Here is a 21907-nt window from a genome sequence, read left to right on the forward strand (position 1 = left end):
AAAAATGTTCTATACTGACCCAGTCAACTGGTCTTGCCCTCAAATGATTACAACCAACTGAGGGATCAGCTTGCTGCCTTGAATTTATTTACAATATTTCAAATTGTACGAACTGGTAAAATGTATAGTTCAAGTATCCAAGAGCCAAAAAGATGCACAGGAACAACAATTATAGAACCACACGTAAGAAACTGTATAAGGACTAAGGACTTGTAAGAATACCATTTGTTGGAAATGTGGCACAACAATAAAGAAAAGGTTATAAAGAACATGGACTGGTTTCATTGATTTAACGTAACCATGTAAAACAGTGCTGATGTAAGTAGACCTTCATTTTTGTAATAAAGCAGCAGGAGATCCAGGACAAAAACTGGGTAAGAGGGAGATGGATTAAAAAAAAAAAAAAGAAGAGAAAAAAAAGGTGGTGGGAGAACATGGTTGTTGACGCAGGGGTGTCCCTAGGCAGGTGCGGGGGGTACGCGCCACACCAGGAGACACCTATTGCACGGGGTGACACCGGACCCGCTCCATGAAAAGGTAAGTTTTAAAGCAAGCCGAAGATCCCCGCAGAATGGATCAGATCTGCAGATTGAGATCCGCAGATCCGATCCATCTTGCGTTGATTGTCGGCTTGCTTTAAAACGTACCTTTTCGTGGAGCTCGTGAAGAGATCAGTTAACCCCGTACAGGTTGCAAGCCGCCGATCCCCTCGGGATGGATCCGGGATGGCCAGAAGGGGTTGTCACCAAGTGTTCCGGCACCGGGTGTCACCAACTCTAGGGACGCCACTGTGTAGAAGAAACAATAGCGGGTATAGGGAACTGCTCTTGTCAGTGGCAATCACTCCTGTAGTTCACTCCAAGATAAAAGATTTGACCATACGACAGTTGACATCATTTATTCAATGCAGTTGCAACATTCATAACCAGTATAAAGCCAGCCATAGATGGTCTGAACCTTGGCTGGTTCAGCAGAGACAGGCCAAGATTTGATCCATCTATGGGCAGGCTGACTATACTGAAGTCGATCCATCAATCGACTTCACTACAACCAGGCTGTTAGATTTGTTTCATGCGATCATTCCTGGCGACTATAGCGTTGCGGGAGAGATTCCTGCATTAACACTGACTGTGTTGATGGTGGATTCAAGCAATTCTCATTCCTTCCAGCTGCAGTGCAAAAAAAGAAAATTGCATAGTTTACGGGCTGCTTAAGACTAAGAATCAGCTTAGAAAAAAAAAAGTGTTGTCTTGCTGGACCTGGAATAGAAGCACTATCTGCATCCCAATGTAGTACTTCAAATGAAAAGATATTTGTATTTGTAAGTGCATGTATGTGTTAGTCTGGCTATGTAAAGGTTAAACTCCCGGGAAACCTGTGTGAGATCACCCGCTGCCTTTTTGAAGACAGTGACCTTCAGAGCGCTGTCATATCCCACATGGCCCTGTGTAGGAAAGCATGGCTTTCTGGGAATAACATGTGGGTGACACTCTATACCAGCTCTCCGCCTCGGAGATTTTCCTCTCCCAGAGCTAGCCTGACATTTTGCAGCTCTGTGAAAAAGTCAGACAGGTGTCTCTGGAGAGTTAGTGCTCAGCTCGCTGTCAGTATGTGAGTTTTGTTGTGTCATTATTCCTCCCACTCCCCTGGCATTATCCTTACCAATATCCAATGTCATTATCCTTCCCTCCTCCTCCTCGTGGTGTCAGGCTCAGATGGATTTCCTGCACAGAGCCAGCATTGCTGACAACTACTGCCTAAAGCTGCAGGGATTTTTATAGAAGAATAGTGAGTGAAGTTCAGGTTCTGTGGCCCATGTGACTTGGGAAAAGGTAGACCGCTCTGGTGGTGTTATTGAAGAATATGCCAAGGCAGGGCCATGGATGAGAGGGTACAACCAGCCCTCCTGTACAGGGCCCGGGCCAGCAGGGGGGGGCCTAGGTAGCTGGGTGAATTGGATGTGGGCAGGGAGAGTGATCGGCACGGTGGAGGTGGTAATTACTAGAACCGATCCCCTGTATGGTTCTCTCTGCAGCAGCTGAAAGCTGGCTTCTTCTCTCCCTCCTGCTGGCTTTCAGCTGCTGCAGAGAGAACCATACAGGGGATCGGTTCCAGTAATTGCCCCCCGCCGCACTCATCACTATCTCTGTGAGCAGTAGTGTATTTAGAATTTGTGCTGCCCTAGGTGACATGAAAATCGAATGTCCCCTCCCGTGGAGAGAACTTGATATTGACCAACAACTGCCCTGCCCTGCCCCCCACCCAATGGAGCCTTCCACTAACACATATCCCCCCTCCTCCCCACGAGAGAAAGACACTTACCTTCAAAGCTCTGGAGATCCCTGGAAACGAGAGTTCAGCTCTGCATACACCATCAAGCAGCCCGCAGCCTCTCTTGGATCCCACCTGGTCCCCATGCAGCATGTGTCGTTTCTTCAGTCCCTTTTTCCAGGATGCTGCCCCCCTGAAAAATGCCGCCCTAGGCAAATGCCTTGTGGTAAATACACCCCTGACTGTGAGCCATATGTTATCCCCTGCTTCCAAGGCCCCCCTATGTGCCCCCATCCCCGCAGTGCTGCCGGCTTCCCTCCTGTCCTTCCCACTGGTAGCTGCAATCACACAATAGGATCATTCAGGATAGAGAGTGCGGGAAAGTTCTGGTAAATATGTCACATTTACCATCACCTTCCTTTCCTGAGTGATCGGTACCAATCACTCACTGTGTACATTGATAATTGTAGCATATTAACCTTTTTTTTTTTTTCTGCGGAGGGGTGGGATGGGGTGGGGATGGGGGGCCTGTCAGGTTGGCTGTATGGGGCCCAGTGTTTTCTAACAGCAGCCCTGTGTCAAGGAAAAATGAATTTAAAAAAATGTTGTACATATCTGCAATACATTCACATTTCTCCATATGTTATCCCTTTAAATATGCTGCAAATATAAAAAAATAACTTGATGTGGCATAATTTAGTGTGCACCGTTCATTCTATTTGAAACACAGTGGACCCGATAAACAATTCATGGTGCACAGTGCCCCTAATGATCAGAGGTCACAGGGGGATTAGTGACAACGCACTGCTGCTGTGACAACTGATGCGCTGCTGCTGTGCAGCGAGGGATACAGCGAGCTATAGCAGCTCACCTTACTGCTTATTCTCCCCTCTCCCCCGAGAATTCCCCCAGGTTCAGGAAGTGCTCCCTGGGGACCTGCTCTCTCTGGTGAGCGTCTCTTTGGAGACACTTCACAGATACCTGCCAGCCCCTTCCACCCGTCACCTAGGCAGAGGGAGTAGGAAGGAAGGATTGTGCTCCAGCACTAGCTTCAGATCTATGCCCCAGACAAGAGGCTGCAAAAAGGAATGCTGTGGTTTCTCTGCAGCAGTCTGGTCAGCACCCCTGTCAGTCAGGGCTAGAGCTCTCCAATCAGCAAATCTCATGTTGCTTGATTGTAAAACTCTGCGGAGAGACCACTGCTTCAACACACAGAGGAGTGGTCCTGCATTATGTTACTAACCAGGACAGCAGCCTCCAGTTTTTTCATTTATGTTTTACGTGACTCTCCTCTCTTTGGGGCCCATTTATAAAGAGAGAGACTTTCCACGCTATTTTTTAATATTCCACGTTTAGTAGCTTGTTTGCCAGCTATTGTTCAGCACAACCACTAACTGGCATACTAGAAAAATGGTACAGATTTATGATATCCAGATTTCACTTTGGGAATCTAGTGACCTTTAACTAAATAAAAGGTTTCCAGAATTTTGTGTTCTAATTGCACGCACTGTCAGGCTCCATGGACACTAGTTTAAAAAAAAAAACACCAGCGCTATTGGCAGAAAAAAACGCAAATTTTAAGCATTTTTATTTTGTACTAGCGTTTAGCAGGTTTTTTTTCTGTCAGAAAAATGCTCTCAAAAACAGGAAACAGAAGATTATTTTTCTGCCTCTAAATGCAGAGCTTAAAAAAACATCTCTAGGCTACCTAATGTGCATGGACACATAGGTTAACATTAGTGGCTTCTACAGACAAAACGCTGAATTCCTCTAGGAACAGTTATTTTTTTAGGCTCTGATAGGAATCATCCTATGTCTGTAGCCCCGTCCTTGTTATTTTCACCACCAGGCCTGGGAAAAATAAAGCTCCAGACACCAAAGTGTGAACGAGAGAAGAGTTACAAGAGAAGCTAAGTGTTCACACATCTAGAAATGGAGGCATTATACAAAATGGATGCCAGTTAAGACATATTTCTTTACAGGCTCCATGCACTAGCGTTTTAGTAGCATTTAGTAGGATTATAACTTTTTTTTTAATGGTTGAACTGGATGGCCTTTTGTCTTTTTTCAGCCAGACTAACTATATAACTACAGTGAAGGAAATAAGTATTTGATCCCCTGCTGATTTTGAATGTTTGCCCACTCACAAAGAAATGATCAGTCTAACAATCGAATGGTAGGTGTATTGTAACACTGAGAGATAGAATAGCAACAAAAAATTCAGCAGAAATGCATGTCTAACAAATGATGCACTGATTTGCATGTTCATGAGGGAAATAAGTATTTGATCCCCTTCACAAAACATGACTTAGTACTTGGTGGCAAATCCCTTGTTGGCAATCACAGAGGTCAGACGTTTCCTGTAGTTGGCCACCAGGTTTGCACACATCTCAGGAGGGATTTTAGCTCACTCCTCTTGGCAGATCCTCTCCAAGTCATTAAGGTTTGGTGGCTGACGTTTGACAACTCAAACTTTCAGCTCCCTCCACAGATTTTCATTCGGATTAAGGTCTGGAGACTGGCTAGGCCACTCCAGGACCTTAATGTGCTTCTTCTTGAGCCACTCCTTTGTTGCCTTGAAGGTTCTCACCCAAGATTTGATGGTACATTGACCCGTCCATCGTCCCTTTGATGCGGTGCAGTTGTCCTGTCCCCTTAGCAGAAAAACACCCCCAAACCAGAATGTTTCCACCACCCTGTTTGACAGTTGGGATGGTGTTCTTGGGGTCATAAGCAGCATTCCTCCTCCTCCAAACACGGCGAGTTGAGTTGATGCCAAAGAGCTCGATTTTGGTCTCATCTGACCACAACACTTTCAACCAGTCGTCCTCTGCATCATTCTGAAGTTCAGTGGCAAACGTCAGACAGGCCTGGACATGTGCTTTCTTGAGCAGAGGGATCTCGCGGGCACTGCAGGATTTCAATCAATGTCGGCATAGTGTGTTACCAATTGTTTTCTTGGTGACTGTGGTCCCAGCTGCCTGGAGATCATTGACAAGATCCTCATGTGTAGTTCTTGGATGATTCCTCACTGTTCTCATGATCATTGACACTCAACGAGGTGACATCTTGCATGGTGCACCAGACCTAGGAAGACTGACAGTTTCGTGTTTTTTCCGTTTGCGAATGATTGCAACAACTGTTGTCACCTTCTCACCAAGCTGCTTGGCGATAGTTTGGTAGCCCAGTCCAGCCTTGTGTAGGTCTACAATCTTGTCCCTGATATCTTTGGACAGCTCTTTGGTCTTTGCCATGGTGTAGAGTTTGGAATCTGATAGATTGCTCCTGTGGACAGGTGTCTTTTATACAGGTAACAAAATGAGATTAGCAGCACTCCCTTTAAGAGACTGCTTCTAATCTCAGCTTGTTACCTGTATAAAAGACACCTGGTAGCCAGAAATCCTGCTGAATGATAGGGGATCAAATACTTATTTCCCTCATGAACAGGCAAATCAGTGCATAATTTGTTACACATGCATTTCTTGTTGCTATTCTCTCAGTGTTACAATACACCGAACATTCGATTTTTAGCCTGATCATTTCTTTGTTAGTGGGCAAACATTCAGAATCAGCAGGGGATCAAATACTTATTTCCTTCACTGTATATAGCATTTAGAAACGCTTGTGTTTTATTAGCATTTGTACAGTACATGAAGAAAAACAAAAACCTAAAAAAAAAAAAGCTGTTAGGAGCTTTTTGCATTTTTTTTCTGCTAGGAAAACGCTCCCAAAAACTCTGCAAACAGAATTTTTTTTTCTGCTCCTAAACGCTGAAGCTTGAAAAATGCTTCCAGCATAAAAGAGTGTGCATAGACACATAAGATAACACTATTAGCTTTTAGGAGCAGAAAAAAATGCTCATAATAGCTTCCAGGAGCTTAACAAATGCTAGTGGGCATACAGCTTTAGGAATATTACGGATTAGCTCAAAATGTATGTAGATTTCGGCTGGGAAGTAGATATGATACATTGACCTCATAGAACTAAATGTAAATATTGCCTGTTTTTATGAGACACGCCAGTGGTCACCAAGCAAGCTTCTAGGAATGAGGAAAGAGCAGATTACCTTGTGTACACAGTTTTCTGGTTCTACATTGTCTGCAGGTACTTCCCATCCCAGGGGTGTGCTCCTGTAGGTGTTTAATGAGGTTACACTCCATTGCTGTCATTAAGGTTCTAGGATTCATCAGGAAGCTTCTAACCTGTGATACCTGAAAACATTCTTTGTACCAGTTCATCTGCTGTAGGACAAGCTGTAAACATCTGAATATGTTGCCAATAATGACTATGACAAAATGGAATTATGCATCATGTTTTTGAACTAGTCCTTCATAATCAGCACTTCCATGCTTGTTAAAAGCGTAAAATGTATTCCAGGTAAAGAGTCTGGGTAAGGCCTGCCGAGGAAGCTCTGGTACAGGAGCGCAACGTGGTCAGGATTTGGGTCTGTGCTGTGGGTATGAGAACACTGGCTGTACTAATCACTATGACCCACACAGGTGCTTTTGCAGTACCGGGTAGGGGGCGCACGCACACCCTGTGCCGCCATTTGCGGCCTTGGCTGTCAATCACCGGGTCCCAGCTGGTGTTTCCTCGCCAGCACCCGGCAATCTCCAAGGATTTCCAATGAGGGAGAGACCTGTATGTAAACAATACAGATCTCTCCCCTGTCAGCTCCTGCAAACTACTTTGTATGGCTCTGCATAGCAGAGCCATACAAAGCAGTGTGCTTACAGTGAAGCACACACACAGCCCACATAATAAATAGCACACCAATAACCCTTTGAACGCCCCAAGTTAACCCCTTCCTACCCTGTGCCATTAGTACAGTGTCAGTGCTTTTTATTAGCACTGATCACTGTATTGATGTCACTGGGGATGTCAGTGACACCAAGTCAGTTCCCCCCAGTGTCAGAATGCCTGCAGCAGTGCTGCTATAAATTGCTGATATTACTATTAAAAAAAGAAAAAAAAAATTCAGTATATATACCACCATTTGTAAGCGCAATAACATTCACATAAACCTTTTAACATTACACGTATTGGGAGTTTTTGTTTTATTTTCAGCAAAGACGTAGCAGAATACATTTTGGCTTAAATTTATGATGAAATTGGATTTTTTTACTGACGTATTTAATAGCAAAAAGTAAAAAATTGTTTTTTCAAAATTGTCAGTCTTTTTTTGTTTATAGGGCAAAAAATAAAAAACACACAGGTGATCAAATACCACCAGAAGAAAGCTGTATTTGTGGGAAGAAAATGACGTAAATTTCATTTGGGTGCAGCGTTGCATGACCACGCAATTGTCAGTTAAAATAACGCAGAGCCATATCACAAAAAATGGACTGGTCAGGAAGGGGGGTAAATCCTCTGGAGGGCAAGTGGTTAAATGTAAGTGATGATTTTGAGAGCTTTTAATAAATTGGTCAGATTCAAAGAGCACTATTGTGGTCCCATTCTCTTTTTGCATGTGATGTATCCATGGTGAGGAATACTGGAAGGAAGAGAAATAGCTGATGCCACATATGCCCAAGGTGGGGCAACAAGTGTTATGACCTTGATCTGTATTGAAGTCTATTGCACAAGGTGAGCGCCTTTGCATGTCTCACCAAGTTTGAGAAAAGATAAAAAAAAAAAAAAAAAAAAAATCACATCACGGTGGTGGAGGAAATACAGCTTTATTGGATACTGAAGGACCATTATATTGTTTTGAATTGAGGACTGTCAAATTATTTGATGGGATTGCGCTGCATCATCAAGGATGTTATATATCATGTTTTAAAACAAAAACGTTGGAATATGTTTTATTAACAAAAAAATAGTTTTAACTGGGGCTGGTTTATCTGGCAGTATCAGGGATCACATGACTAAAAACTATACTACCTGGTTCTCTGCCATTACTAAATGACCATAGCTATGTATTGACACCTCAATCACAAACTTTTAGGTGTGCATGAGTTAAAAAAAAACAAAACAAAAAACTTGATGATAGAGGATTTCATTGTAATTTGACATTTTCTTTATTGTTTTTATTCTGTTTTACCAGGGATTGAGGTATATGTCCAGCTTTTTGAAAAACCTAGAAAATATCCTGGTCATATAAGTAGGTAAAGTGGGTGCGTGAATGTTAGGGAGCGGTCAAAGTACGATCAAAGGATTTTGCACTTCATCACAGGTAGTATGAATCTAGTCATACTGTTATGTATAGAGTTGTGCTGCCACAAAGATCTGAGATCAGGGGAGGCTTGCACAAACTTGTGGAAAACTAGCAGCACAGGGGTTTGGTGGTTAGTTCTGCCATGCAATAGTTGGGTCCCCAATGGTCAGGACACTATCTGCATGGAGTTGTCATATGGAGTTAACATTTATAGGTAATGTTGATCCAGGAAATATCCGATTGCCTCTCGTGGGATCATTAAGGAATTTTTTTTCCCTGCTGAGTAAATTGGATCATGCTTTGCTGTTTTTTTTGCCTTCCTCTGGATCAACTGTGAGTATAGGATTATAACTTTTTTTTTTTTTTTAATGGTTGAACTGGATGGACTTTTGTCTTTTTTCAGCCAGACTATGTAACATTGCTAGGGTTTCCTCCCAGTATTCCAGTTTCCTCCCACACTCCTAAGACAAATTGGCAGGTTAATTTTCTCCTGTCTAAAATTGGCCCTAGTATGAGTGTATATGTATGCAATTATGCATTTGAGATAGGGACCTTAAATGGTAAGCTCTTAGGAGCAGGGACTGACGTGTACTATATGCAAAAGCACTGTGTAAATTATCAGTGCTATATAAATACATGTGATAATGTCTGCCAACTGTATAGTAGATTGTGTAAGACCACAGTCAGCATCACAAGTGGTTGTTTAAGCTGGTAAGTTTTGTCCAATGTTTTCTTCATCTCAGGTAAGACAATGATCACCCAAACTGCAGCCCAATTGCTAGTGGGTTGAGATCACTGAATAGTACATATACAAATCATGGAAAATACACACTACTCAGGAAACAGGCGTATACTGCCACATCCCAAGGATAGGCGAAGAGACAAACTGGAGGGAAAACCCTCAATGAAGGTGGGACTCAAAAGACATTGTACACATCCAGGTCATAATAGATAAAACAATAACATTTATTAATTCACATACAAATGGTAAGAAATTCCATATCCATTATGTACAAAAATTTTCTTATCATACAGTTTCAAAGATGATGTAGTGTCCTGTTAGTAATGCCAACACATTTCGCAGTTCACATCTGCTTCATCAGGGGCCTTTCAGGACACCACATCTATTTGAATCTCAGTTACAAATACTTAATGAGAGGGTGCCATGTATGTAGTTGAAATGTCCTCACCTCACTAAACAGCGAGGGAGGACTACCTGGACATTGGGCCAACAGCTGCGTAGGTTCGCACTGTGACTGGGACACATTGAATCATTATAGCATATTGTGAGTCTATTGGCGGCCTGCCTTTCCCTTCTCTTTTCTTGGCGGAATGTCCAAGTAGCCCTCCCTCGCTGTTTTTGGTGAGGTGAAGACATTTCAACTACACACATGGCGCCCTCTCAGGAAGTAGTAGTAACTGAGATTCAAATAGATGTGGTGTCTTGAAAGGTGCCTGATGAAGCAGATGTGAACAGCGAAATGCGTCAGAATTGCTGACAAGATACTACATCTTTGAAGCGGTGTGATTTTAAGAAACATTTTGTACACAATGGATATGAAATTTCTTACCATTTTATGTGAATAAATGTTGTTTTATCTATTATGATCTGTAGGAGTATAATGCCTTTAACCACTTCCCACCTGCCATATAGTCCAATGACGGACGCAAGGTGGTTCTCTTGTTCTGGGAGGACGTCATGACGTCCTCCCATTCTCACGGCTCAGGGAGCGCGCAGCACGGCGATTGGCGGTGCGCTGTGTCCCTCGGACAGCGGATCACCGATCACGGAAAGAGCCGAAGATGTTGGCTCGGTCATGTGATCAGCTGTGTCCAATCACAGCTGATCACATGTAAACAGGGAAATGCCGGTTATCGGCATTTCTCTCCTCTCAAGCTGTCACGCCGACAGTTCGAGAGGAGAGCCGGTAATCGGCTTTCTGCGGAGGGGACATGTACACTGATCATCAGTGTGCCCTGATGATCAGTGTAGCCCTAGCAGTGCCACCTGTAGGTGTCCATCAGTGCCTTGTGCCAGTGCCCATCTGAGCTGCCTTTCAGTGTCACCCAGTGCCAGTCAGTGCCACCTATCAATGCCAATCAGTGCCGCCTATCAGTGCCAGTCCGTGCTGCCTATCAGTGCCAGTCCGTGTCGCCTATCAGTGCCAGTCCGTGCCGCCTATCAGTGCCATATATCAGTGCCATGCATCAGTGCTGCCTTTCAGTGCCTATCAGTGATGCCTGTCAATGCCCATCAGTGCCACCTACCAGTGCGTCATCAGTGCCACCTATCAGTGTCCACCACTGCAACCTCATTAGCGCATATCAGTGAAGGAGAAAAATCACTTATTTACAAAATGTTATAACAAAAACTAAGAAAAAATGTTTTTTTCCAAAATTTTCAGTGGTTTTTGGTTTAAGAAAAAATAAAAAACCCAGAGGTGATTAAATACCATCAAAAGAAAGCTCTATCTGTCACAAAAAAATGATAAACATTTCATATGGGTAGTGTTGTATGACCGCGCAATTGTCATTCAAAGTGTGACAGCGCTGAAAGCTGGAAATTGGCCTGGGCAGGAAGGGGTTATAAGTGCCCTGTAGGCTAGTGGTTAAAGTCCCATCTTCGTTGAGGGTTTTCTTTCCAGTTTGTCTTTTCACTGAATAGTATATATACACATTTCAGGTGAAAACAAGGTCTTGTTGCTCCTTCCCAACTAATCAGATTTCCCCAATTCGATATACCTTGAATAAGACATCTTATGTTCTTGTTTTTATTTCACAAAGAAAGAAAAAAAAAAAAACCGCAGCATTCACAAAGCCTGTCCATAAATTGTACTGCGGAACTCAATACAGAGCATGTTTTTTTTTTCACTTTTGACTAGTCAATACCTGGGGAATATCATAGGTCACAAGAGTGATATTATTGGTAAACAAAGGTGCACCCAATTATAAAGCCCCTGGATTTATTGATGGTGAAGCAAGCAACCCAAAGAAATGGAAGTGGTGAGATTTTATTTTGAAAGTTAACAGTATAACATTTCCAACAAAACTAAAAAACCCCACCCTCCAAAACATACGTTCCTTACAAATTATATACAGTCCAGAAACAGTGCAACCATTCTTAATAAATACCGCTTTACGTTAAATAAGAACAACATGACCCTTAAAACCAGTATAAAAAAAAAAAAAAAAAAAAAAAAAAAAAGGTCCTTATGGCTGAAATAATAAACCAATATTAATTAAATATTTTTTACATAATAACAGTTTCAATGTAAACTACAAAACCATTCTATCTATTGATAGGCGCGCGAAGCATTACAGAGAGAATAGCTCCTGAATTCAAGGAGTTCCCTTGGTGTACAGGAATCACAGCAAAAATGGCAGGATATTCTCTTTTCAATTGGGTGTTTAGGATGTCCTGTCAACCAATGAAAGTTTTACACTGAGAATAGTTAGCAAAGCACCATGATCATCTGCATCCCCACAGTAGTCACATCAACTGGATCCCAGCAGTGGTCACAGGTTACTGGAGGAATTTAGATGGTTCTCCAAGACATGTTTGTATTTTGGGAGGTTCTACACAGCAGGGAGTGTTTAGTCTTTGTATAAAGGCATTGTGTTTTGTGAGTCAGATGCTAGTCACAGTTGGGTTTGGGGACTGAGCTGTGCTAAGCTAGAGGGAAATTGGAAGAAACATGTGCTTTGTAATTATTATGTGCAATAACTCCCTATAGTGTTTGTCCAAACAAGAACAAAGAACGTGAGGGACATAGCTTTTCCAGCAGTCCCTGATCTAACACAACATCTCTGCAAGCAGCAGACTGAAGAGAAAACAATGGGTCATTTACGGGTATAAAAGGCTGCAAAATTGGCAGCTACCGGTGATATTCTTGCAGGGCAGCCATGTCCCCAGAGTAACAAAAAGCAGCAACATGTCCTTCACAATTGTACGGGATATACATCAACCCTTTGTTCGTGGCAGTATCACCAAATATCTTCTTTACAACCACCGGCTAGCTACAGCCTTTCCATGATGGACACCATGGTAAGCATGTCCTGGGTAAGGAGGTGGAGAGAACCAATTAAGATCTTTGTCCTTGGCTTCATATTCCCAAATGTTGTCATAGCTGAAGTCACTCTGAAAGCTTTGTAACTCTGCATAGTCGTGTTCCAAACTGTCCGGTTTCAGACTTTCAGAGGGCAGGTCAAACATATCTTCAACTGGAAGAACAAAAAAGTGTTACAAGGCAGGTACTTAAAATGGATTACAAAAGTAATGCATCTTATTCAACTGTAACACAGCTTATGTTTATTGGCCATCACAACTGTATATTTTCTTGTCCCAAGGAAGTTTACACAGTAGTTTTTCATCCATACACCAACAAAACACCTTCACTATAGAGTCAGGCAGCCTGGCCCAAGACAAAAAAAAAACTCTTGCCAACTGGACTAAGAATGAACAGCAACACACTGAGAAGTCATCAGTGAGCTTTCTTCCTGTCAGCAAATGTGAGCTGTGAGAAGAACTATGCGCTAGTGATAAGAAATTCCGGCACAAACACTTATTATACTATACTATAGTTTTATTAAAAAAATACATGCAAAGAATTTTATTTAATGCATAACTGCATTACTGAGTGTTTTCCTCTATTGGTATTCATACTTCCAAAATAAGAATTTATATCATACATAAAATGAGATTCAACGGGAACTCTGAACTGGAGAATGAATTGATAAGCCAAAACCAACATTTCTCTACTGAACTTGCAGCTTGCAAACTGAGACGCCACAGTTTTATGCAAACTGCCACGTATACTTTCAAGAATACTGGAAATCCCTTTTGTTTCAGTTGTCCCTGTGTGGTAATAAGAGGGGTCCCACTTTCCACAGGCTTTGGATATCCCTGGCTCAGAACTCTGCAATTATTGAGATATCAGTGACACTTGTTGGTGAAAACTGGGACTGCACAGTGACCTTCAGTTCTTTCAACAATGGCTAAGGGCTGTAGGATCCCTCTATGTTGCTACACAGAAGGGCCACAAACAGGAAATTCTTCTTAAAAATATTGAACTACCACTAAGAAAACACTAAAGATGACCATGGAGTGAATTTGGGCATCAGTAGGTGCTATAAAATTTAGGATTTGAAGAGTGTTCAGGGATTACTCACTGGGAACAAGCCAGACATGGTTACAAAACAAACTTACTATAGTTTTTGCAACACTATAGAAACAATTGAGTACTGACGTGATACTTTTTTTATTTGCACTAAAATACAATTTTGAGCACAAGCTTTCGGGGTATGTCCCCCTTCTTCAAAGTCCAGGCAGTACTACTTCACAAAGTTTTAGCAGAATGTTAAAAGAGATGTTGAAAGTGAGAGAGAAAAAAAAAAAAAAACAGAAAGAACACACACACACACACACACATTTATAAAACTAGGATTAGACTAGAGATAAGATACAGCAAAAGCAAAGACTGAGGGGTGGGGGGGGGGGGGGGGGGACAACACTCACAGAGGGGGTCGTAAAACTGTTGGATAACGTGTGAGGAATCCCATGTCCAAATTAAGGTCATTATCTCGTGTCAAATAGAAATATCGTTCTTAGTGCAAATGTTTTCCTTTCCTGAATAATTTAGAAATTTCCTTTAAGAACTAAAATATTGAGGTCTTCCATAGTGCGGTCTGGTTGTGCGAAATGGTGTCCTACAGGTGTGCAGAAGTCATCTTTTTTATGTTCCTTGATGGTATGTCTGTGCAAATTCATCCTTGTTTGCAAATTCTGTCCTGTTTCGCCAACGTAAGATCCTTTGCTACATTTTCTGCACTGGATAAGGTACACCACATTACTGGAGGTGCAGCTGTATGATCCGAAGATATTGAAGATCCCTTTTGAGTGTCTGACACTTTTTGATGGATTGATTTGGTTGCACAGTTTGCAGCGTTTTTTTATTGCAGGGTTTGCTTCCATTATTTGTGACCTCATAATCAGAAGGAAGTTTCCTACTGGATTAGTTTATTTCTGAGGTTGGGGGGTTGTCTGAAGGCCAGTATTGGGGGTTGCTGGAATATTTCTTTCAGAGTTCTATCCTCTGTTATGATGGGTTGCAAATCTTTGATTATTTTTCTTATTCCTTCTAGTGCTGGGTTGTATGTGGTTACTAGACGTACACGGTTGTTTGACTTCTGCACACCTGTGGGACACCATTTCACACAACCAGGCCACACAATGGGAGACCACAATATTTTAGTTCTTAAAAGGAAATTTCAGAACTATTCAGGAAAGGAACTAAGAATGATATTTCTATTTGACACAAGAGATCATTGCCTTAATTTGGACATGGGATTCCTCACTCATTATCCAACAGTTTTACAACGCCCTCTGTGAGTGTTGTTCCCCCTCCCCCCCCCAGTCTTTTCTTTTGCTGTGTCTCATCTCTAGTCTAATCCTAGTTTTATAACCATTGCTGTGTACATTTGTGTGTGTGTTTCTTTCTGGTATTTTTTTCTCCCACTTTCAACATCTTTTAACATTCTGCTAAAACTTTGAGAAGTAGTACTGCCTGGACCTTGAAGAAGGGGACATACCCAAAAGCTTGTCCTCAAAATTATATGTTAGTGCAAATAAAAAAAGTATCACGTCAGTACTCAATTGTTTCTGTCGCAAGTGCACTAATATGGCTACAATCACCTCATGCAACACTATAGTAAATTTATAACCAGCTGACCTGATAATTGTAGCTGATTTATTACTTGCATGTCTGAACTTTTTCTCCTCAGTTACCCTTGCAGCAGTCTGGTGCTATAAACATCATGACAGCTTTATGACCTTACCTTCTTTGCTGTGGTGAGATAAAGCAATTTCTTCCTTGACTGAGGATATCTAGAATGAAATGATAAAAAAAACATGTTTACAATATAGTAGGAACATGTATGCGTCTGTATTCTGTAGACTAACTCTTGACTTTCTGCTAGTATAATAGGCGAGTCTGGCCAAAAATGTAAATACTAAAAGAAAAAATTTACAAGGACTGTTTATATGTCAAAAAAAACTGTAAAACTACTATACCTAAAGTGTGTGATCCATTTACGCTTGCTCTGCCACATTGCTGCATATTACAAGGACTATGTTTTTTTTAAAGGAAACAGTTCTGAAGACCCCATTTCCCTGCCCAGCCTCCAGACATAGCACTGATAAGGGCATAAGCCCCACATATGAGCTTCTTCATGCTCCCATGGCAGTCAATACCACTGCAAGCCCAGCTTTAACTTTCAATTTGCATGCAATTACAGCAGCTGTAGTGGTAAACAGTTTAACGGGGAGGTTAAGGCAAACAGCTAAATGTATGACTCAAATATGTTAAAAAAAAAAAAATCACTTTCAGGCTAGGACCTAGTTTTTCTCTATAGTAGTTAAAAGAAGTTTGGGAATAAAAAATAATATGCATACTCAACTAGGTAGATGCAGCATCGGTCTGGTGCTGCATTTGTCCCCCCAACCTCTAAGACCAAGAACTGAGCAAAGACCACTGACTGTTCAGTTCTCGGTCTTCAGTGGGCAGAGAGCCGGTGAATGTCAATCTCTGGCTCTCTGCTCCTCCAGCACTCACTGGAGTTTTGGTCTGTGGAGGGGGTGGGAGAAGTTGGCTCAGGCTTTCAGATGATCACTGAGAGGTGGAAACAGCTGCTGGTCCAGGCTTCTGTATAGATCCTGACTGAGGCGGTCCAGGCTCTGGAGACATCCTGATTTTAGTGAGATCAGGCAGCGGGCTTTAGCCCGCTGTCAGTTGAAAGTGGGTCACAGGAGTGCAGAATTACATGAACTCCTGTGATCCATAGGAGAAGTAGGGCCAAAAGAGTTTTGGGCTTAATTCTCCTTTAAAGCAGTACAGCTTGGTCAAAGACCACCCCAACCTTTCATTGGGTAGTAGTAAAATGACAATACATTAGATTGGGCTCTGCCAATTCCATGCGTATTTGGCCAGTGCAGTAAAGCCTGATTGACTCAGACTGCCCGGTCCTCTTGCAGTCAGTCTGAATCCTTCTGGGCAGCATCTACAAGAGGCTGATATAAAGACAGACTGGAGCTGATAACTGACCTCTTTAAAAAGAGATGTATCCAGGAATATTTACATTATTTCAGACATCAATGTTCCGGTGGGAACAAAGTATAGTAAAATGTTAATGTGACACTTCACGGCAAAGGAAGACTTACACTTTTGAAGAAGGGAGTATGGGTCTGTTTTGTGGGTATGAGCCTTGAGTCAATAGAAGTGTCTGGCTCACTGTTCCGGTGCACCATGGGCCTAACTAACTTCTGGCTCCCGGTCACTGGGTGGGAATACTTCTTGTGCAGGGCTAGGTGTGGGCTGCTTATCCCATGGAATGATCTGTTTATCTTCAGGTCGGAGACATGGCTCTCATTGCGGTTTGAAGTCAGATTTTGTAAAATCTTATTGGGAAACAAACATGTTAACCATTAGCAATTATTAAAGAAGCTTTAGAAGATTCATCTGTGATCTACAGTTTAATAGATGCACATGTAAGACATTGCTATATTAGAGACAAAAACAATTATGAGAATGAGGTTTTATTACAATTTATTTTAAAATATAATACCTAGGAAAAGGTTACAACCTCCGATCAGATTTAACTGGTCTGTGTACCCAACCCATTTACTTTTACTTCCTATTCCTGATGACATCCCTAAGAAAAAGTTCTTATACAATTCCCACTCTATCCAAAAAAAACCCATTGGCAAGAATTTGACTTTAATTCACAAAGTGTAAAAGCCACTGTATCTGTTGGTGGTACTTTTTCTTATAACTGACACTCACCTCATCCACAAGCCTGTTGCTTGATGTCCCAGTTGGGGTGTATGGTTCAGCATACAATGGAGACATTGACAAAGCCTGAGAATCAGGTGGAGAGAGAGTCTTCTGACTGTCTGTCAGACTAGTCATTCTGCTTAACTGTGGACATACAATGAAATTGGTTACTAGAAGTACATAACTGAATCAAATGTAGACATACACGCACTATGTAATGTATGCTTATTTTTCCTCTGGTACCAAATTGTATTGTAACTGTAATGTCTACCTTCATTTTGTAACAGTTACAAACTGTTGGCGTTATATAAATTATGGATAATAATAATAATAAATTTAAACCAATGACTAATGGTCAAAATCCCCAGCTAATCTTGTATAAAACAGATCTGCTTTATAACATACTGAAGTTTAAAGGTCATTATTGAATATATTTCTATATTAGGCACTTATTAAAAGATCAGGCCTGGTTATTAAAGCACACTGGCACTATTATCACAATGCAGTCACATGCACAGATATCTTTGGGCATCCTTGTAATGATAGGGTGTACAGGTGCTGTCGCAATATCCCATTACCAGGGATGAGCTATTACAGTCAGCACCTCGTGCTACACTTTTAAGTTATCATTTACAAACTTATCTTTACATCATCACATGTTTACCATTACCAACATTAACTTTCTTGTTTTTTTGGTATGCGCATCAAGGTTTCAATGACTGGTAGTCATGAAAAACCTTCAAACCTTTGTCAGTGTGAGATCACACCCTGTACCCACTCCAACAGAATTTTGCGGAGCATAATTTTAGGAGCCTGGAAAATGTGATAACATTAAATGTTTAAACTGGACTTTGTCGTAAAACTTCCCGTATTAGAGCCAGGACACCTCTTGCTGTAAAAATATACTGTATATAGGTGGATAGAAAAATTAATCTGTAATAAAAAAATTAAAAAAGTATATGCAGGGTATGATGTCATCATCCTTCCAAGATTCCTGAGGAGTGACGAATAGCCCAAATCCCAAGTGAACACACTGCATTCTGGTGGAAGAGTGCCTTCTCACAAGTCTGGGGATCCTTCTACTTCCCAGGATCTCTGTGGAAGGAGTGTGACATTACTCTTGCCCAAGCACTGTGGGTGGAAGAAGGGTAGGGCAAGTATGAACTATCTAACTTAAAGGAAGCAGGGCCTAAATCCAATAAGGAGGACCGTGCCATTTGCAGACCAGACCCAAAAGCTTTAAATCAAATGTATTCGTCATTAACCACAGAAAACTACAAGAGGTGGCAAGGAGACCAGACCAGTCACCCTGCAAAAGGACAGAAAGCAGCAGTGATTGGTCTTTCTTAAAAAAATTAAAAAAAATAATAATGAAAAAAAAACAAACACAAAACAGAGAGGCCCACTGCGGTAAAAGATGAATACTTTGGCAGTTACGACTTACCAGCTGCTGTGGTGTAACAGAGGAGTGCCCTTTGGATTTTTCATATGAATATGGCTCTTTATATAAGGGGGATAGAATATCTTCACTAGGGGTCTCCGGGATATGCACAAAGGGAGTGTTTTCCAAATCGTAACTCTGGGGCATTACGGACGGAATCTGAACGCAAAGATTCCTTTTTCCTTTAGACTCGCGGATGCTTCCACCTCTCTGAAGATCACTCGGTCCATTTTGTCCACTGGGCCAATTAGGATTCACCAAACACTTCATAAAGAGAAATTAAATATCAGGTACTGTGCCACTTCACAGTTCAAAGGTTACATTTTTTTCATTACTTTTTAGAAACAGTTCATTGATGTTCCAAATGTTTTAGTAATAGACAGCTTTAGATAAAATGCAATACTGCCTGGTAGCCTGTAGATGTCAGCATTGCTTCTCTTTCCATAACAATGTTACAGTAATGAACACAGTTCATTGTCAAATAGAAATCCAGCATGAAACTACCTAAATATAGCTAAAGTGTTACTAAACCCAGGCCCTTGCACTCACTATATCTGGTTTCCCACAGTACACAGAATATGGAAATGCAATCATTTTAGTAACTATAAACTGCTAAATACTTTTTCTCATCAGCAGTACATAACAGTTTTGTGACTTCTATCAGTGTCTGGCTGAGCATTGGTTAATCTTGCAGGTTTTAATTCTCCTCTGGACTGTCCTATGAGCAGGGGCGGACTGACCATTTGGAAACTCAGGCACTGCCTGAGGGCCTGGAGTCAGTAGGGGGCCCCATGAGATGCCCCTGGTACCTTTTTCATAGGCTCTTTTGAGTTTGGGCAAGGCCACAGGGGCCCCATGATCCCCTATTGCCCGGGGGCCCCATGAGTTGTCAGTCCGCCCCTGCCTATGAGGCTGCATAACTCCAGACCCTCTGTCTGGACAGTGCTGATTGGCCCTGGGTGGATCACATGCACCCTCCCAAAGAAAAAAAAAACAACTCTATAGCCATACGCTCTAAACTGAGCATGTGCAAAGTGCCTCCCAGGGCACTACCAGGATGTACCATCAGCAGATGGATTGGGGACAGTAGAAGGGAGGATAAGTGAAGACAGGATCAACCAGCCTTTTTACACAATGTGGAGGATTAACCCCTTAGGTTCCACAGTGAGTATAACAAGAATGCTTTACTACATATACAGACGGATTTTACTGTTGTGGGTTTAGTTACACTTTAAAGAAAGGAACCCTTTGTTATCTTTTAAAATATTATTAAAACTAAATATTTTTTATAATAATAAAGCTACAAAATAACACTTTAAAAATAAAAAAATTGCACCATTATAATTTTACCTTCAGCTTATGTTTTATTTCATAGAAATACACCATAACATTCATGAATAGTAGGGGACTCACATGGACTGGCTGTGAATATCCAGGTGATAGTGGATCCTCCTGTAAGGTTTGTTCACCCAGTATTGTGTAGGACTGCTGCTCAGAGCCTTGAATAGTGTTGGTTGATTGGTGGTTAGAGCTGGGCAGCTTCACTGAAGACGCCCAGGATTTGGTACGACCGTCTGATGTGAATGAGCTCCTGCAGCTTGCAGTCACCTGTGATATGAAGAGGGATTTTTTTTTCCCATCAAGATGTGAAAAGTACCAAGATAAAATTGAAACCCCTCTCAATTTAAAATTACTTTACGTTTTTATAGTAGGTTAAAGCAGAAAGCGTATCCGTATACCCCATAACATAAAACTGTATGTAAACCCTAACAAACATCACTTCTCTTTTTGGCTCTATTTTGACCCATTTAACTATCGGCTTTATCACTGTCATACACTGATAAATGGCAGCCTGGTTACGACACATATCTGGAGTGCTGTTTACAAAATGCATTCTAGTTACTACATGCACACGAGTTTGCTAGTGCGCAAGTAGTTCAGCATAACTGCCAGCATACTTCCCCTGCCAGGGCAACCCACGTGCAGTATATGCCCGTACACTATACTCATGCTTACCACTCATACCACGTACTTACTCATGTACCACTGTATACACAAGTGCAGCAGAGGACAACCACCCTTGCCAATGGCAGACTGCATGTTGCACCTGGACTGTCTGGGTGAAGGAAAAGCATTGGAAGTTGCGCTAAATGGGCTCAGACAGCCCATTTGAAAGAACCCCAAGGATAGGAATTAGTCCTCCCAGTTCTCATCATGGGACTACAGAATAGTTACCCTTTAACTTGTGGAGATGGGAAAATAGGTGAGCCTGAGTAGTTTGGCAAGAATAAAAATGGGCAGGGCTGACACCATTCAGTCCACACAAATGCTGTGTGTTGTCAGCCTGTACAAGTACATAGAAGCGGAGTGGCCAGGTATTTTTTCTGTACTTGCAGGGATAAAACCTTAGGGAAAATGCATGTTATATGTTGATGTACTGTACATATTTTTTAAAATTTAATGCTGCCTTGATATATACTTTAAAACACACACAGAGACTTGGGCTCTGTGCCAATTATATTTTAAGAGCACCAATGAACAACTCCAAGGCCACGACGGCTCAGACAGCCACTTGGTTTGTGGTGCAATACAACCTGGACTTTAGAGCATTCCTAAGACAAGCTTAGTGCTGAAACAATGGATTTCCAATGCTGAGCGGCACTGTGCCATGAACCAAGCTGCTCCCCCAGCAGTAATATGGTTGGTGTCATTGGGCAAATGTTTTTGACATCAATTTCTGAGAAGAGTCAAGATTCATGCGGGTGCAGTTGACCCGGTTTAATTTCTTGTGAATTCCCATAGATGTCTATTGGAAGAGAAAGGGCTTTGAAGCAAACAAAATTCCCAGTGATACAAGTCCATGCTTGTCAGCATTCTAAAATCATTGGAGCTTCTAAGCTTTATAATGCTACCTAATGTGGCTTAATTGCATGTTAATGTTGGTAATGACTTTTTTTTTTTTTTTAAACAGGACACAGAACCAACCTAAAAAAACCATTTATCTTAAAGAGTATATATGAGACCCCTCAGGTCTCTTTCTGTGGGAAAGGGGATTCTTTAGGAACCACAGTATTGTTATGGTCAGACTTCATTCCACAAAACAGTGAATAGGGGGCTCCTGCTGCTATTTAGAAAGAGACTGAGAAAAAAAAAAACCCTCCTCCACCCTTTATTACATGGAAAAGTCCCATGCAAATTAGGAGATTTCCT

At 41.7% G+C, this 21907-nt stretch overlaps 1 protein-coding gene across 2 annotated transcripts in view; it reads right to left on the bottom strand.

Moving 5' to 3' along the window:
• Positions 1–11419: 11419 nt before the first annotated feature.
• LOC149469936 (pleckstrin homology domain-containing family N member 1-like) overlaps positions 11420–21907 on the bottom strand; it is a 72042-nt gene continuing 61554 nt past the window's right edge. For both annotated transcript variants that reach the window (XM_089668408.1, XM_089668407.1), the window contains 6 exons: positions 20111–20305; positions 18701–18961; positions 17266–17400; positions 16644–16880; positions 15263–15311; positions 11420–12649 (listed from right to left, as the gene is read on the bottom strand). In XM_089668408.1, coding sequence (XP_089524534.1) covers positions 12429–12649; positions 15263–15311; positions 16644–16880; positions 17266–17400; positions 18701–18961; positions 20111–20305 — 1098 coding nt within the window. In that variant the 3' untranslated portion in view covers positions 11420–12428. The remainder of the gene's footprint in view (positions 12650–15262; positions 15312–16643; positions 16881–17265; positions 17401–18700; positions 18962–20110; positions 20306–21907) is intronic.

Source organism: Staurois parvus, unplaced genomic scaffold (assembly GCF_062004578.1).
Source record: "Staurois parvus isolate SC_StPar_1 unplaced genomic scaffold, SC_StPar_1.0 ptg000057l, whole genome shotgun sequence".
Classification (NCBI taxonomy): domain Eukaryota; kingdom Metazoa; phylum Chordata; class Amphibia; order Anura; family Ranidae; genus Staurois; species Staurois parvus.